The sequence below is a fragment of the Telopea speciosissima genome, chromosome 1, assembly GCF_018873765.1.
Source record: "Telopea speciosissima isolate NSW1024214 ecotype Mountain lineage chromosome 1, Tspe_v1, whole genome shotgun sequence".
In the NCBI taxonomy this organism is placed as follows: Eukaryota; Viridiplantae; Streptophyta; class Magnoliopsida; order Proteales; family Proteaceae; genus Telopea; species Telopea speciosissima.
In genome coordinates this window covers 544,705-563,586 of record NC_057916.1, presented here as the reverse complement: position 1 = coordinate 563,586, position 18,882 = coordinate 544,705, and the positions used below count along the sequence as shown (strand labels likewise).

The 18,882-nt window shown below is 40.6% G+C and overlaps 1 protein-coding gene across 1 annotated transcript; it reads right to left on the bottom strand.

The window, feature by feature from the left end:
* Positions 1–4,988: 4,988 nt before the first annotated feature.
* On the bottom strand, positions 4,989–18,300 carry LOC122656431 (asparagine--tRNA ligase, cytoplasmic 1-like). Its single transcript, XM_043850953.1, has 6 exons — positions 17,765–18,300; positions 16,661–17,251; positions 9,603–9,853; positions 9,392–9,521; positions 9,131–9,189; positions 4,989–5,305 (listed from the first exon to the last, which is right to left on the bottom strand). Exons 1-6 carry the CDS (start codon positions 18,260–18,262, stop codon positions 5,122–5,124), a joined length of 1,713 nt encoding a protein of 570 aa, XP_043706888.1. The 5' UTR covers positions 18,263–18,300; the 3' UTR covers positions 4,989–5,121.
* Positions 18,301–18,882: the final 582 nt, after the last annotated feature.

Genomic DNA, 18,882 nt, shown 5'->3' with positions numbered 1-18,882 from the left:
ATATACACCTAATAAACACAATAATAGCATTTACTGATGTGCCTAAATATAAAGTATGAAGATCAAATTTAGTTTGAAAATGTTGTAATCTTCTCTGTTACATACCATATCGACCATATGATTACTTCCCGTTTCTTACAGCCTTGTGCTAATTTTTTCTATACTATCTGCTCAGTTGTCAGATTCATTCTGCAGTATATTGGTTTATCCTGCCAATGCTCATTTTCATTTTTCAAGCTTGCCTATTACAAATCTTTCCCCTATGTAGGTCTGGATTGACGCTAAAAATGGGTGCCCAACAAAGATACAAATTTGGGTCTACATGTAACAGCAGAGGGGTCAGTTTCACGGATTATAAGGCAATACTAAAGCCTATAAAGTGCAGAACACAAAGACAAATCGCGAGAAAGGGTGAAACAGAGGAACTTGCATAACCAAGAGTAGAGGAAGAAGAGACTAACGGTTAGTCACTAACCTTAGTGGTCGCACAGGCGTCGTTTGCCCTTCTTGATTTCAACCAAATAACCTAAACGGTGTTGCAACTTTTTTATTTCAACCAAATAACCTACAAATCAGGGGGAGAGAGAGAGGTCAGTGAAGAAAGGGTTTTCCCATTCAAGAGGAAAGGTTTCCGCATTCAAGAATCAGAGGAGGGGAAATAGTTTTCCCATTCAAAAATCAGGGGAGGGGAGAAGGTTTCAAGCAAATACCTTGAAGAGACGGAGAAAAACCACAGTCGCCTACCTTAATCTGCCGCTTCAAATCTCCAGGAAACAAACGGAGAAGAATAGGGGCTAAGCCGTTGGGGTTTGGATTCCAGAATCGGGAATGGAGAAAGGGTTTGAACGACTCTTCACTCTTTTCGAACCTTTTTTTTTTGTTATTTACAAATGCCTCCTGAAAATGCCCATTTGTCCAGATGCACCCCTACAACTTTTTAAATTACAAACTTCTCCTACTTTCAAAACAGTGTAACACTTTTATCCAATCCGTTATTTTGGGAGGTTAGACGTTAGTTTCATGGATTCTAATGACCAAAATGCCCTTGTGACAAAAATCCACCAAAATTAAAGAGGAAAGTGACTAAATTGCCCTCATCTTCCCCAAATCATTTAGGGTTTGAAACTAAAAATCAAACCCTAAACTATTTGGGGAAGATGAACCCTAAAATCAATGGATTACTCTCTCTTGTCCTCCCTACAATTCATTTTGTTTTAAGAAAATATGGCCAGGAACAAGAGCCGTCAAAAATCTCTGCAAATCTACCTCTCAAAACTCAAAAAACCTACTCCATCACAACTTTCAGTTTATTCAAATTCCATCAAAACCTCTTCAAATTGGATTTTATCAGGTTGCACACACCCTAAAACCTCTTCCTTCTCCGTTGATCGGAAACAACCCAACAACCCTAAAGATGATGATGATGATGCTTCAGCACTAACCGACGTTGATCGTTCAGAATCATAATCAGAGCATGGGGTTCTCAAGTTTAGTTACACTGGAGCAACAGGTCTGGACAAGTGTGGGAGTTTGAGTCCAGAATTCGACGCATGCTCCAATGGAAAGCTTTAATCCCATGTGGACATTGTGACCAAGGATATCGTCTTCAATCCCAAATTGCAGCCTTTGAACAGAGAATATGAAACCAGCAATTAACAGGGTTCGGTAAATCATCTTATTAACCTCTGTTATTGAGCCAAATTAAACGATCTTTATTATTCAATTTAGGTTTTAATTATGAGTTGGATTTTAAAGGTATCCTCTGGTGGTTCTGTAAGGATATTATGATAATATTCTTTTATATGTTCTAATATAATCCTATGTGTATTATGCTTAGGTTGTGAGGGACAATTTAATAATTAGCTCATCTGATTTAAATCTTAGTTTTTCTATAAATACTAGCTAGAGGTAACAGTCTGGGTATTCCAAACTTAATCCAAAAGATGTAATGCTTTAAGCAACCTTATGTGTAAACCCTAAATCCTAACTCCGATCGGCTTCGGTGGTGCTCGTTGTTATAATCGCCTTCGAAAGTTTCCAGGAGAAAGCATTGATTGCTTTGACGGAGCTTTATCAGATTCGTTTCTTTTGATCGATTAAAAACTAAAGCCTTAGCGTTCGACTCTGTGATCGGCTTTGGCGATCTGCAAAATTCGTTGTACAAGAGGAGAAGACAATTGATTGCTTCGGTTAATATTAAAAAGTATATATATATTCAAAGCATTGATTTTTTTTTAATTGAAAAGGAATTCTGTCCTTTTCTAAAAAACTTTGATTTGATCGTTGACAGCAAGCTCTTTACTCAAAGCCTTTTACAAAAGGCATTGATTTGATTGTTAATAAAAATAAAAACAAAAGCCAAAGATGCTCTTGCTTGTTGGTTGCTTTCTTGAGGGCTTCAACTTCATCTTCGACAAGCGATTCCTTAGTTTTGGTGTTGCCCTTCATCAAGACATTATGGCTCGAAGGGTCACTTGCTCTATTGATAACCGATTAAGCAGATTGTTCAATTTGATTCTCTATGAAAGCAATCATGCCTGGCTCACATCTTCTTCTTATTCATTGAAGCCTACGAGTTTGCAAGGGCAGGGTGGGAAGGGAGCATGGGTATATAGCTAGGGGTAGGGGTGAAGAGCCATGATTGATTTGGTATTGCCCTGTGATAGCACAACGATGGGCTATGCAACTAGGGACAGTTGGGCAAATGGGCTAGGTCGATTGTGCCTCGACAAGGGCTGTTTCATCGATTATTGTGAAATGAGATTGGGTGAATCTCATGATGGTTGAAGGACCTTAGGCTTGCTTGAATCGACTAAGGCACCACATGGATCGATTCACTCCGCTAAAGATTTGTTCATGATAGTTGGTATTAAAGCTATATAATGTCGTGGGTTGATCAGAAATTCTTTAACAATTTACGCTTAATGACTGTGACTTGAGTAAGGTGGCAAAACGTATTCTTTTTTGATACGGACTCTCATTCGACCAATTGATTAGGCGCTACTTAGCCCAAATGAATTTTGCCTTTTCTGGAATAGGATATGGAGAAGATTTAATCTGCCCCTCTTTCACAACTCGGGCACCTAGTTGGCCCGACCATTCCTTTAGATTAATGGCTTGATGTAGAGTGTTGGGATACAGGGTAACAGAGGCGGGGGCGTGGCAGACCTTGTTAGCTTTGTGAAAAATCGTTGACACTTAAACGTAAGACTCTAGTACAACAAACAGTACTAAAGCAACTTGAGCGGCACTAAGGCACAAAGAAAGTCCTCTTCAAAGCAAACAATAAATGGAGCTTAATGGGTGTGTTCTATGCAATAGATGACACACACATTTGGGTGGACTGTGACTTCAATAAAGTATATGGGTTGTAGTCAAGGCAGTAGTTGGATCCTTAGATCCATGCCAATGACCAGTCAAGAAGGCGTGATCATTCATTTGCTGGCGCATTGCGGTCTGAACGGAATGGGGTCAAAGAGTTCATTCCACATATGTAGGACAAGTGAGACAGGTTGGTGGTCCCTTATAAAGTGTGATTACGTGAGGCCTCCCACAACAGAAGTAGCCCTCAAGGAGTGAGATCCTCAGGAGTCCCTAATTGCGAGTGTGGGAAACTTGCCGCCGGCGTGGGCAGGTTTGCAGGGAGCAACATAGGCAACAAGGGTGGTGTGGGGTTGCACACACAGAGAGAGAGAGAGAGGAAATTGACATCTCAAAATAGTTCTCCACTATTTCAAAATTTTTCCGCAACTAGACATTCTCATAAATTGAGATTATCCCAGAAATCGAAATTGAAAATTAATCAAAGAGAGCTCCAATGGAGTTAAAAAGCTAATCGAGCTATAAACAGTTGGGTTATTGATGTCAGTCGATCTCAATTGAGTATTCATTGGGCTACAACTAAACACCACTACCGACTCTTATGGTTTAAAGTATCAGTCTATATTGCATCAACCGATACGTATTGGTATTGGTTGGTATCGATACGTATCTTTTTTATAAAATGGTGTCTCGATTGATATCAGATTGTATCGGCCGATATGATATGATACATGCCGATACTTACAAAATGTAAGTTTAAAATTGATCACCCTACCCCCCTAGGTGGCAGGCCCGTGTGCCTGGGCGCAGGCTGCGCAGCCTGCACTACGGCTCAGAGAACATTCTCCCAATATTTTATTAGATTAGGCTCACTATAGCAACAAAATAGGAAGTCGATGTTGGCTAGCGTAGTGATTGTAAAGGGAGAATTGTTACAAGAGCTCAGCCAAGTATAAAAGAAATGTTGATTGAACAAGCTATCAATCAAGGACATTTTTAGGCTATATTTGGCATGAATCTCGAAATAAAATTTTCATATATAATGCATTCTGAAACCTGATTATTCTTTATATTCTCACTTTAGAAGGCATTTTAGACCCAAAATCTATACCGAGAATGCATGGCAAACACAGCCACGTATCATTGTTAATATGAAATGATTTGAGGTTTCTCTGTGCTCCCCAATTCATTGATAAGCAACCTAGAATATGCTTCAAGGCAGCTCAGATGTTCGATATACCTAAGGAGTCAAAATTGAATCAAGTTGTCCTCAGTTCCAAGTTTAACATAGTTAGAGATCTTACCCCAAAAAAAAATTCATAGTTAGAGAGACATGTATATGGGAAAAATCCCCTGCAGCCATACACAAGCACGGGGTTGCGGCAGTGAGAAAGGCTCATAACCAAAAATCAAAGCAACCACTCCAGACAATTAGCTTTTCCATCATCGAGAAAGTAGTAAATCATAGTCATTGTAATCTAATGCTCCTTTCTCATCCCAAATACAATACTCTGATACTACTTGACGCGTACAAAACTAAGTGGATTTCATTGCACGTTAAAACATCTTACTGATACTAGGATGGCTGCAATGGAGGTACAGCAGCTTGGATCAGCAGGAATGGGCCATTCTATGACTAGAAAACAAATATTAACAAGAAGCATTAGTTTCATATGGAAAAAATTATCTCAATAATATAAAATTTTGTTAAATACAACCAATTCTCTGTGTTGAATGATGGAGTCTATATGTTTCACAATCACAAATCGACTGAAAAATCTAGAATATCTGCTGTAGATCTCAAAGATCCGCCCTTCCTGGATATCTGGGGAAGGGAATCACATCTCTGATATTATCAATGCCTGTAGCAAAGAGCACCATGCGCTCAAAACCCAAACCAAACCCACAGTGTTTGACAGTCCCATATCGCCGCATATCAAGGTACCAATCATATGGCTCAAGAGGTAGCCCCGCCTCCAATATCCTGCAAGATAAAAATCCAGCCCCATCTTAATGCCCTAAGCTGTTCTATAAGATGCACCTCATAAATAATCAATTCACTTGAAGACTTCAAACAGTAATTATTACTATTATAATTATGAGAGAAACAACTCTGTCCAGGAGTGTGCCCTAGGCCAGCACTCCCACGAGTCTATCTCTCTCCTCCCCATATGAAAAGACACCTATGCCCCTTGTATTGATGAGGAGAGAGATAGGCATAGGCCACACTCCTGGACAGAAAACTACTTTCCTATTATAATTATAATTATTATTAGGGAAAATCAATTGTACACCCCCTATCCTATTGCCCGATTGCTTGATACACCCAACTTTTCAAACAATTACTTGAAGCCCCATGAAAACTGATGGTGTTAGTTTGTTGTTAGTGGTTGAATGGAAAAGTCTATTTTACCCTTATCAGCTATTCAATTGAAAATTGTGAAGTTAAACTTAACAACTTACCCTTAAAAACCCCAAATCAATTCTAATAGCACTATTAATCCATCGCAGAGGAATTATAATTGAAAGAGTTGGTGGATATATTCAGCAATCATGTTTGATAAATTATTACGAAATGGGGATATAAAAAAAATGGAAATTCTTCACCTGTTATAAATTAATGGATTCTTCTTCAAAAAGAAGAAATCTTCACAGGTTTTTTTTCTATCCCCAAGATGACCATTTAGAGTTTCAGAACATTCTATTAGTCCTGGAAGAGAGAAGAAGACGAAATTATTCTGTGATCATACGCTATATGCAGAAGAAATGGACCAGAGATTGATTGATGTGGCTGAGGCTGGAGATATAGAAGGCTTGTATACACTTCTCAAGGAAGACCGAACTACCAAACTATTCTCGATAAGATCGACGAGATCGGATTCATAAATACCCCTTTACATACAGCTGTGATAAAAGGGCGGACTCGCTTTGCTGCAAAGATCGCAAATCTGAAGCCTACATTTGCTAGAAAGCTGGACAAAGATGAATTTAGTCCTTTACACATAGCTGCAGCAATAGGAAAGGTAGAGATAGTTACAGATCTGTTGAAGGTGGATAAGAACCTTTGCCTTGTTAAGGGTAGAGAGAAGATGATTCCTCTTCACTGTGCAGCGGCCATATCTGGGAATGAATTGTTTTGGAAGAATTACTCTGCTCGGCCAAGATCCATCAAGGAATTGACAGTTGGGAAGGAAACAGCTCTTCACTTCGCTGTGAAGAATGACGGGTACTATGCCCTGAATTGTAAAAATGGCTCAATGTTATGCCAATTCGAAGGATGATGCTCAAATGGGTAGATGATGGAGGCAACACCATCATCTTGCATTTTGCAGCATCAAGAAAACAACATGAGGTAATTAAGATCTTTCATTTCCAATCGACATTTCTTCTTTCTTTTTTAGGGTAAATGACTACTTCAATATATAAGTTAGGAGTTCCGATGACCATTCTATGCACTGTTAGGAATTCTGGCGCAAATCACAGACCATATTATATACACACAATACACTAAATTACTCAGGACGGGTGTGGATTTCTTTCCTGAATTCTGAATGTTGCAGAGCAATGTCCTGCATTTGAGAGATTTGCTCTCAACGCTGGATTGGAGTGTGGTTGTTACACATTGATCGCTGGAGGTATGGGGAGAGGTAAGGGGAGGTTGCAGGTGCTAGCGGGAGTTGGGGCACCACTGCTTTCTATTGTGGGGGAGGGTTCCAAGTTAGGGTTTCAGATAGGAGAGAGGGGTTTCAGCGAGGGTTTGTGGGAAGGGTTGGGGTTTTTTTAATGGCCGGCCGTAGGATCACAAGGGTTGAGGGTTCCATTCAAGGCTTGCTTCATCTTCTCCGACGGCTGCAAATCGCCACAGCAGCAGCAGCAGATTGGAGGATGGAGGGCTTGTTCAACGATGAAAAGGAAGGTACCCTTTACTATGGCCAAAGGGTAAACAGATCACTTCACTACCCTTAAAGGGTAGTTTGGGCATTTAGAATTTTTTTAAACCCATGACATCATCACTAAACGGTGACTGACTAATGGACACTGGCTACTTGTAAGAAATCGTAAAATGCAGGGGGTGTTGATGCAGTTGCCTTAGCCTGGCTGGACCAACACGACCCACTTTGAAAACCCAAACCAAAGACTGGTCCTAAACCTGTTTTCTGGTCTGGTAAGGGCAGGTAGTTCACTTAGGCTGCAATATTTAGTTTAGATTATTTTATTTCATGGGTAGATTACGTAAGAGCTTCTTAGGTAGTTTCCTTTTTTTATTTTGGAAGTTTGCTTTTTGAGTTATTTCTATTTTAGATAGGTTTCTATTCCTATGCAAAGCTATTTTCTATTTATTCATGGTAATCATAGGAGAGCAACAGATTTGAAGATTTGATTAATGAAGTTTATTTGTGAAGCTCAGTGTGTGTGAGTGTGAGTTCCCTCTCCCCTTTCCCTTCCTTTCTTCTAATTCTTCTATTGTTCTCTGTGAAGCCCACCATAGCAGATCACCCCCCTGGGTCTGCATTAGGTGTTCAAGTAATTGTTTGAAAAGTTGAGGGTATCAAGCAATCGGGCCATAGTACAGGGGGTGTAGAAGTATTTTCCCTTATTATTATTATTTTGAGGTCTACCTATCTAACAGTGACCCCTGAGACTTTGAATTCAGCTACTAGAGTGATGGAGGGAAGTTGGGGTGCCTTAGGCAGAAGGTGAAGATAAGAGCGGCAAACCTGTGACCTCTTGAGGAGGTTGCAGTCTATTGCAGGGTACCAACCAACTGCACAAGCAGTTGTCTCCAAAAAAATAAAAACAATAATTACACACAACAAATTTTACGAGCACAACAAACTACGTCACAAGTATTGATGCCAAAATATTCATACCATTTGATGCCAATTGATAGGTTTGTGACATGAGCACATAGGAAATTACCTCTTTTCTGAATCATGCAAAATATCATCTAATCCTGCTTCAACAACTAAGTTTTGCCAAGGATACTACTACCATTACCTTTCAGACTAACCACATGGGACTGTTCTCTCTTCTGAAAATAGTTAGGCACCACTACGCCATCTTGTCAGGATTTAAGAGCAAACAATACAGAAATCTAAGTTTACTGTAAGAGGACCACTAAACAAAACTAAGATTGTCACATTCGTAACGGGGCTAATTTATAGCTACCTGGGAAAAAAGATTTCAGCAGCCAATCTGCAATTCTTTTTTCACTTTTTCAACACCTTTCAGCCTGCTCTATAACCAGGGGTGGCCATCGGGTGGAGTGGGAAGGGCAGGGCAGGTGAACCAAGGTCTAGGAGGGTGCTTGGACAAGGTCACCTACAATCCAACCTCAGGTTTGACTTGTAAGCTTTCCCAGCACAAGCCAAACCAAGGATATGATTCAAGAATTGGCACTCTAAGGATGGGTGATCAAGAGCTCACTTGTCAGCTCATTCGTTTGGTGATCAAGAGCTCTTGTAACCTTAAATAGCTACTGTGAGTCCATTATATAATCCTCTTATCCTTAGCCTTCCATGCAACCCCCGGAGAAGGGTGAAAAACTGTAGTCAAGTTACCTCCAAAACCTCAAGACCATGCATCACCTAAAAGAGTACACTAATTATATTACAGTGTGGGGTTCTCCCTTTTGTGATGTCGAGGTCAAAAGCCTTCAGACCCAACATCACCCATTCACCCCCCTTGAACAACATGTTCTTCCTCTTACTCTTAACTGCTTAGCATCATTCTCAATTATTGTCATATTGAATTGTATAACATCTAAGATCTAGATTCTAACATGTACAACCAAAATAATTATCCATACCTTTTCTCAATGACCTCATACCGCTCTTCCCTTTGGCTTCCACCAACCAACTCTCCCACCTGAGAAGCAAACATGAGGATCTTTAATGTGTACACATGCTACAAAAAACGTTTTCTAAATCATTATTCCAGACCACAAGTCTTTATAATAAATTGTCAGTAACTGCACATTAAACAACCAACAAAGGAAACCAAGTAATAAAGCCTAGGAGATGCCTCTGGAAGACCACACAGCATCAATTAAATGCATTGATCGATTTACCTTGGGTACAAGCACATCCATTGCCGCCACCGTCTTCATATCTTCGTTGAGCCTCATGTAAAATGCTTTAATTCCTTTTGGATAGTTATAAACGATAACAGGCTTTTTAAAAATTATCTCTGACAAATATCTGCACAATTGAGCAGGCCATCACTACCAATACAAACAACTTTAGTATAAGGAAGAGGAGGCCCACAAGACATTCGCATACCTTTCATGCTCAGATGCTAAATCTATTCCCCATTCCACTTTATTGTCAAACTTCTTATCTGTAACATTTTCTAGGAGCTGCACCGCTTCCGTGTAAGAAATACGCTCAAAGGGGGTTGAAGCAACCATTTTGAGACGATCTATGGCAGTTTTATCAAAATTCTTAACCATAAATTCCATATCATCCAGGCAGTTGTCAAGTAACCACTGACAGAGAAATTTCACATATGCCTCTGCGCAGTTCATATTATCCTACAAAATCAAGCAAATTTTGACTATTACTGAAATCAATTTTGTTTGAAAAACCAATTAGGGCCCGCAGACACAAAAGATTGTGTGTTGCTTCTATGTTGAATTTAAAAGGGATAGCAATGTTAATCATGAACAAAGAATATAAGACAAAAACAACATCTAGCCAACCATGTAACGGAATGCTGGATCAATCCAAGCCACCAACCATGGTTATGATATCATGTGGTCTAAAACGCATCAACGCAAATAAAACCAACACTCTTCATTTGGTCTGTGTCAAGGTTAGCTGCACAAGATAACTATTTGAAACGTAGCTCAACAATTTCAGACACAACCTTTCAAACATGACGTTAACTTATTTGATTTAGGTTGAGCGAATTTTGACACTAGTGAGTAGACAAGCTATACTCCAAACACTATAGCCGCAAGAAGAAGAAGAAGAGCCAGGCCCCTCAATAGGCCACTGTTCATCAACTGTACCTATTTTCTTTCAGACCAGACCAGCCTTGGTCTGAGTGTTACTAGCTCACTAAAAACCAGAATCGTGGCATCCATATTGTAGTACTACTACATAATTAACTTTGGTTTCTATTTTGTTATTTAATAGTACTTTTAGTTTCTATTAAGTTATTTCTATTTTATTAGTTACTTGATGTACAAGGATCCACTGTTACATGTGAGGACCTTCTTTTAGTAGCTTCTATTTTATTAAGTTTTCTTAAGAAGGGATTAGACCCTTCTTTATGTTGCAACTTGTAAGGTCCTTAGAGGCCACTCCCACAATTTTATGAATGAAGAATTATTAGGCTTTGTGCCTTGTTGCTGTGAGAAACAGTGAATGGTGAGATGCCATTGTTGTTAGTGAGATACTGACCAAGGCCAAAAGCGAAAGGAATTGGTCATATCCCCTATTCTTCCCTCTTCTCTCCTCTCTTTGTTTCTAATTTATTTCCCTACAATCCTGACCACTACAAGTTCTGTCCAAGACCTATTGAAGCTGATATATTGCCTGCAGTTACATGGAGTTGAGGTGATGTTGTCAGTGAGATATTATTAATTGAAGGACCTGCTACATCTTCCACATCCTGTGGCACCCTTTCAGTTGATGTTCCATTGCACCAGATTTCATTCCTATATAACTACTATTCTGTCCATCAGAATCAAGTAGTGTTTTGATGGGTTCATCCCTCATTGGAGGTCTTCCTTTGACCTTAATCTCAGCCTCATCTGATGGCTGAAACTACTCCAAGTCAGTAAGTTACTAATTTTTGTATTACTTTCGAATTTCAGTCCTGCCTTCTTATCTCTTGATCTAACCATCAATTTGCTGAGATATTTGGAGGTCCATCCTCATTGACCAAGCCCTATGCCCAATAGTTTTGTTAGTTGTGGTTGTTGCTAATTCTGTCATCATAATTTCTATTATGTTCTGCATATTACAGCTATCGATCCAACCCTTGGATCATCACCAAACTTTGGGGTATTGTTCCTCTACCCTAGCTACTCATTCGACCAGAACTTGGGATTGAACTGAGCCCTAGTTCCTTACTCATCAGTCCACTCTCGTTGCTGGAGTTTATACCTTACATACCTACTGGTGGGTTGGGTATAATAATTTCTGTTAAGTGCGTCGAGCCCCAATTAACAAGTTTAGACTCCAGGTGGGGGAAATCTAGAGGGGAACAAAGGGGTCCCCATTACCATCACATTGGAAGGGCAATCAGAGAATGATATTGCTAGGCAAGCTCTAAAGGTGGACACAAGGGTGGTCCTGTTTTACCCAGAGGTGAAGGAATATGCATACTACTTTTTCAGAAGGGTTGAAATAAGTAAAATATGTGGGATAGAAGGGGGAACACCCCAATCACTCACTGGAAATTCATATTCAGATCAACATAGGACTACTTAACTAAAACCTATGGTTTGTTGGAAGTGGAATTTCCAACTTTAGAACTCATTTGTCCTGCTTACATTCTTTATTTACTAGTTATCAAGGCGTCCAGGCTCCTTGGTCGCCTTGGGCGCCTAGGTGTCCAAGCGCCTTGGACGCCTTGGTCCACCTTTTTATGTGTTGCCTTGAGTTTGGACCTTCTCCAACGCCTTGGTCGCCTTGCCAGCTTGATAACTATGTTATTTAGTTCTTTGCTGGTCTGTGCTATGAGTATTGTACAGTGGTATGTGAGCATGGTGGGTGGCAGTAGGGGTGCCAGTTTGACCCTGACAGCCCGAACCCGCCCTGGCCTGCCCTGAGCCTGAACAGGGCTTGAGTTGAGATACCTTGGCCCTGAGGGCGGGTTAGGGTCAGGAATTTTGGGCCCTGAGTCAGGGTTGAGGCCTCGGGCTGAGCCCGGCCCGTCCCAACCCGACCTTGTCTTCTTCTTTCTGTCTTTTTTTTTTTTTTTCTACTCCTCTTCTTCTTCTTCTTCTTCTTCTTCTTCTTCCTTTTCTTCCCAGCCTGGCTAGCCCATGCATCCCCCTTTCCCAAGCCCATTCATCTGCCTTTCCCAAGCCCATTCATCTCTCTTTCTCAAACTCTCCAACCCTTGCATCTCCCTTCCCTTAGATCAGGGCCAATCAGGGTCAGCCCGGCCCGACCCTGGGGGCGGGTTAGGGTTCGATTTTCTTGGCCCTAAGTCAGGGTCGAGTCAGGCTTGGGCCCAACTAATGGGACTCAGGGTTGGGCTAGGGTTTTGAAAGGCCCGGCCCAACCCGACCCTGTTGCAGCCCTAGGTGGCAATATGTCCACCATATAGACAGTATGTGTTAAGCCAATAACACTTACTGTATACGTGGTGCAGGTGGCACTTTTACATCTCTCTCTCTCTCCGATGCAGGTGCACATCAATGGTTGGACCATCTTGGCTCGGTCTGGAAACCCAGTGCAAGGCAGACCAGATCCAAACCTGGTTTTCTGGTTCAATAGGACTGATGTTGATCACAAGTCCATATGTACCCGCAAGAAACAAGCCCCAAAACCAGCCCAGCAAGGTTGTGGATTCAACTGCTATGAGAAGCAGCCTGGTCTGATGATGTGGCAAGTTTTTGTTGGTTCGATGGAGCATCACCAAAGGCAGCCCGAGCCTAAGGAGAAGCATGAAGAAAGGACAAAAACAGATTTCAAAAAAATAAATAAAAATTTACTGTTCATGTGAACAGTGTTGTTGTGGGTCCATAATCCTTGAATGGAGAAGGAAATCCAAAAAAATATTTAGGATTCTGCAGGCCCCACTGAAGATAGCAAGAGAAGGAAGATTTTGTTGCTGATTTAATTAGTTATTATTTACTTGAGTTTCTACTTTTGTTTACTTTCTAATTTTATTTCATTTTAATTAGTTAAGTCTTAATTAGTCAAGTCTTCGATTACTTGGTGTACAAGCCTCAATATTCTCTTGTAAGAGGCTTCTAGTAGTTTCCTTTTTCATTACTTTCTATTTTTAAGTTTCTAATTTTGTACGCTAGCCTATTTCAATAAATAGGCAGCCCCTTATTGTAATAGATAGACAATAAATTAATGAATGAAGTTTTGAGGCATTCTTGCATTCGGTTATGGGAGTTTCCTCCTATGTTCAACAGCTGAGATAGCTGTGGGTGAGAGACCCAGGCTGAGAAGGCCATCCCCCTACCCCCTTCTTCTATCTTCTCTTCTTCCTTACCCCTGCTCGATCCCTACCGCTGCTACTACCTGAGGCTGCAACAACTAATTAAAGTACAATCAGAAGATCTGAATCCATCCTCTTTTGACCCCAAGGGCTGCCGATGCTACCTCCATCGACCCAAGGCTGCTGGTGATTATTCCTCTGCCCAGAAGGTCAATCAAGTGCTGCTGCTGTTGTCCCAAATTGTTGCTACTGTTGCACACCATTAATAGATCCTTATCGTGTTGATCCTGGCAGCAATCGATCTCTCCCTGGTTTCTCCCTGGTTCGAGTTCGACTCCTGTATAGGATATTCTGTAATTTGAAATTTATTTAATTATTTCTTTATTGGTGTTAGCTAGGATTGAGAGTACAAAATAGCTTGGAACTCTAACTTTAGTCTTAGAGTTTGATTCCCTTATAGGTTTAGAGTCTATTTAGGAGTCTTTTATTTTCTTTTTAAATACAAGCTTGTCAATAGATTTGATGGATGAATTTTATTTGAGTTGTTTATGGTACTAGAGTAGTTCTAATGTAGAAGAGATTCAGCTAAGAACCACTATACAGTAGGATCGATCACAGGTTGCAACAGATCATCAAAATAGCAATAACACCAAATTAGAAACCAGGACAGAATTAAAAGGTTAGGGTTTTAGCCAAACCAGCCAACTGATGGATACCCTTTTTGGATCGAAGGTAGAGAATGATAGGGAGAGGCTGCCTTCAAAATTCTGTTCACTAATGATGGCTTGATGTGAAGTTATCAAGGATTCGCCAAAATAGAAGGTTAGACAAAAACCTTCCACAACAAGTTGTTGGTGCTCTCTGCAGTAACAGAGTGTGAGACTTGGTATGGGGAGTTTGATTTGCAGATTTGGGTCAGTTCTAGTTGTGGAATATGGAGATGGAAAGCCGGGGATGAAAATAGAAAGTATGGAGATTATGGAAGTTTCAGGCCTGGAGTGGGGGTGGAAGTGAGGATTGAATTGAGGTGACGGTGGGAAGGTTGTATGCTCCAAACTAAAACTGATGCTCGTTTGCAGAAATTATGAACTTCACAAATCCCAGCACCAGATCTGGAAGAAAACTGGGCAGCAACAAGATGGCTCGATCCTTAATTGAAGAACAGCAGCAGCAGCAGCAGTAGCATTCGGATGGTCTTCTCAATTGTTGGAGTAGTCACAATAACCCAGCAGCAGTCAGAGATTGATGGAGAGGAAGGGAAGATGGAGAAATAGAAAATAGAAGGTTGGGGGATAGATGGATTAGGCTCTCTCAGCCAGGCTCCTTCAGCCCTTCAAGTCAATCACTCAACTTGAGAAGAAATCACACTTGCAGCAAATAAGCACTATTTTCATTCATCATAATCAAATCGAGGGGGGCTTCTAAAAGCCATTACAAATTATTGGAGGGCAAAGCTTGCTCCTCGAGAAAGAAGAAAATAGAAACTTAACTAATTAACTTCAATCTAAAAAATAGAAACTTTCCTAATTAACTTGACTGAAATAAAATAGTAACTAGGATTGACATGAAAATAGAAACTACTAAATACTAATTGATTCTAAAGCCTTCAAATCTCTTCAACTGAATCATGTGGACCCCACTTTAGCTGGCTTAATTGGTGCAGCTGAACTCCATAGTCTGTGGTTCCCACCCTTTAAGCTGTCTCCATCGGTTCAGTTTAAAAGACTTTAAGACATTGACAAAACTGCCCCCACGGTTTCTTCTAGTAATTATCTCACCAAGGCAAATTAAAGGGCTGTGACACTGTTCACGTGAACAGTATCATGCACAGTGTTTTGGCCTCTTCTTCAGGTATTGATCTACATCAGGTTCAGTTGTGACTTCTTCCTTCCTCTTTGTTCAATCTCAAACTGATCTTCTTCTCTCTCTGGGGGATTCAGTACTCTGAGTATTGAGGTCCAAAGCCAACCTGAGTTGGGAGGTCCAAATTGAGTTTCAAGTCTGGATTTGTTTTACCGCCAATCCTACATTACAGAAATTGTCTCTCCCTTATCTTTCGATTTTAGGGTTGTGATTGGCTGGAATCAATGGCTTTTAGATTCGATTACTCACTCTTACAATCCTGGCATGGTTGGACTCTTGTGTAGAGAGATGCAATCACAAGCTGGCTTTCTTTTAGCTGGTTTCCTGATCTTTCGAAGGTAGGAGACAATAGGAACCCTTCATGCTGTTAACTCATTAGTTCTGATTTCCTATATTACCCCACCTTTGTGTGACTGTGTCATTTTACCCTTTTATTCTCATTTTGCTTCCATTCCCAATTTACCCTTGCCTATTGAGTCATCAATCACACACCCTTCATGCGACTGGTTCAAAAGCCTCTAGCTATTCTCAGTAATTACATGATTGACACTGGTTCTTAAATTTGAACTATTTGTTAATTGTGTGGGACCATAGAGAACCCAAATAGGTTTTGTGACCCGGGTTCCGCATCACTCTCTCTCTCTCTCCCCCCTCTCTCTGTGGTTTCGCTCTCCCCCCCCCCCTTGTCTGTAATTTTTCTTCCCCATCACTTTGAGATTCTGAGTTTCTTACTTTTTCTATTTTTTTTATTTCTTATTATTTATTTTCTTATATTTTGAATATTATAGTTAAATTTTTAATTTAGGACTGACTCAGAGTTCTGCTCAATCATCGGGCCATCGAGTGAGTCAATATTCCAACTAATAAACATTGATCCTAGGAATGGCATGGGATTTGTTCTTCCCCCCCCCCCTCCTCCCCCTCTCTTTGGACGTTTCTTTTTTAAATACAATATGAGGAGCAAAGTAAATTATAATTATTTATTCATAAGTAAGTAGTTTAAGCATACGAGGATGGGAGTCCAAGGTAATATATTGCCATTTTGTACAGAACTTTAACTCATCCAGTGAAAACCAACTGATGAGCAAATTGTGCTGATATCATAACTGTTTCGGAGAGTGAGTAGCCTTTCTCCTTTTCTTTAAAAAAATTAGTCAAATATAGTCAAATCCAGTAAATATCTACCACCTGAATGCATGACTACTTGATTAATTTCTTAACATCAGCAAAGTCTCAAGCTGAATACGGTTCTCTACTTTACCAGCTCAAGCAACTTTTTAAGTGCAGTCAAGCTTCTCAAAATTGAATAAGCTCATGAAAATAAACCGACTGATATTTCAAATACCTTTAAGTCTGCAAATGCTATTTCAGGCTCCACCATCCAAAATTCTGCCAGATGCCTTGATGTATGTGAGTGCTCAGCTCGGAATGTTGGTCCAAACGTATAAACATTACTGAGGGCACAAGCGAAACCCTCAACCTGGAGTTGGCCTGACACAGTCAGAAAAGCTTGACGAGCAAAAAAATCACGAGAGTAATCAATTTTCCCATCCTTCTGTGGAAGACCAGGTTTGAGCTTGGACCTCTCTTCCAGCCTTGCAAGACTATCCTTTGCTATTGTAAGCTCAGACACAGCAGCAGTGATCTCTTCCTTGTTTGCTTTAGCAGATTTTAGTTTCGAGATAATATCTCCTTTCTCCTTGACAAGAAGGTTAGCAGCTTCTATTTCAGATTCAGATGGTGGGGGGTTCTGCTTCAATTCCTTCTCCAACTTTTCTGCATCACTAAACAAAGTTGTGACCTGAAACAGTTCACCTGCACCCTCACAATCGCTAGTCGTTATGATAGGAGTATGGACATAAAGGAAGCCATGCTTCTGAAAAAATGTGTGAGTTGCATAGGCCAAAGCATTTCGGATTCGAGCAACTGCAGATATCTGAAAACATGCACAAAACAAGGTTTACTATTTATTGCATATTGCAGGCTAAGTAACAGTTGGTTGGTTGGTTTAAGACATCAAATTCAATAACAATCTAATAAACTCATTAACTCGTACAATTTGGGTTGGTACTTTTATTCAACAGATGCTTCTTTAATTGCACATCTGTTAACATCCACGATGAATAATAAGAATTCCATTGTGATGCACGATAGTGAATAAGTAAATGAATTTGGACTTTGTCATACTTCGACCACCAAAACGAACACCCCCCCCCCCACCATCCCACTTGCATTTAATACAACCACGGAAAGCTAAATTACTATCTAAGTATTGCACATTTAAGTTTTATCCCCTATTTTGTCAAATTCAACTATTCAACCATATAGGCAATTTGAAATTCTGCTTATCATGCAGATTTAATGATGCATCATAACCAATTAAAACAACTAAACTGATAAAAGCATAAATCACACAGAGAGAAAAATAGAAGAGAAGAAGAGTAAATACCGTATTGGTTCTGGGTCGAAGATGCACGAAGTCTCTGAGGAACTCAAGAGTAAGCCTAGTCTTGGGTAAGGGGTACTTAGCAGGATCAACAGGGCCAACATCGATGACCTTCTCAACCCTAAGCTCCACCTTCTGCTTGGTCCCTGCAGGAGGTTCCTTTAGTTGCCCTTGTACATATACGCAGGTACCAGTCTGGACAAGTTGTTCGAGAGGAGAAACTTCCTTCTCCACGATGACCTGGAGGTTGGCAGGGCAAGAGCCGTCATTGAGCTCGAGAAAGGCGAAGCTGCCCTTGCCTTGCTCCCGACCTGTCTTGACCCAACCACCCACCCTGACATTCTGGCCGGCTAGGCCAGCGCCCCCATCGGAGCGGCAGACGATGGACCGAATCATGACGCGATCCGAGAATTGGGCCCACAAAGCCGATGCATTGTGACCGTCGTCGAGGGTTGTGGCGGCCATTTGATCAATGAGTGGTGGCGTAGTGTCGCTTGCCATCCACTCTTCTGCTCTGTGTGTTTCAAGGAAGCAACCAGTATTAGAAATCAAACGAGCGAGCTTGAATGACCGTACCTTATGTCGCAATGGCTTTTCGAGTGTAGGAGAGATCGTCTCCTGATAGGAAAGGAGCCGATGGAAAGAATTAGAGCCAGTCAGGCTGATACATCTTGCTAGGGTTTTGGACAATTTCCACAGTTCTACTTTTACCCCTGGTGTGAAACGGATTTTCGCCTTTGTTCCATAGTCGGAAAATCGGGTTTTGCTGTTGCCTGCCCCGAGTTGAGAAAGCCTTGCCAATAGAAAAATGACAACATGTTGTCGTAAATGTAAGAGTCTAAGAGTAAGACTCCGTATTTTTACCTAAGTAATGATAAACCAAACGATTTTAGTTGTTTTAAAAAAATTAAGGGTAATTTACACATACCATCCCCGAGGTTTGATGAAAAGATATTTTCACCCCCCAGTTTTGGAAAATTCTGCATACACCCCTAAGGTTTGCAAACAGTAACAAATAAGCCCATTCCGTCAGTTCATGACTAACACTGTTACAAATTAGACTTGAGCTGACGGAATTACCCCTCTAAGAAGAACCCTAAAAAATAAAAATAAAAATAAAA

What these genes read in the sequence shown, in the direction of transcription:
- LOC122656431 (XM_043850953.1), bottom strand. Translation starts at nt 18,262, where the DNA reads ATGGCAAGCGACACTACGCCACCACTCATTGATCAAATGGCCGCCACA. An exon ending in TTCGACCCAGAACCAATACG is followed by an intron (nt 17,252 to 17,764) that starts GTATTTACTCTT and finishes GCATGTTTTCAG; the next exon opens with ATATCTGCAGTTGCTCGAAT. An exon ending in TGGATGTGCTTGTACCCAAG is followed by an intron (nt 9,190 to 9,391) that starts GTAAATCGATCA and finishes TTTGCTTCTCAG; the next exon opens with GTGGGAGAGTTGGTTGGTGG.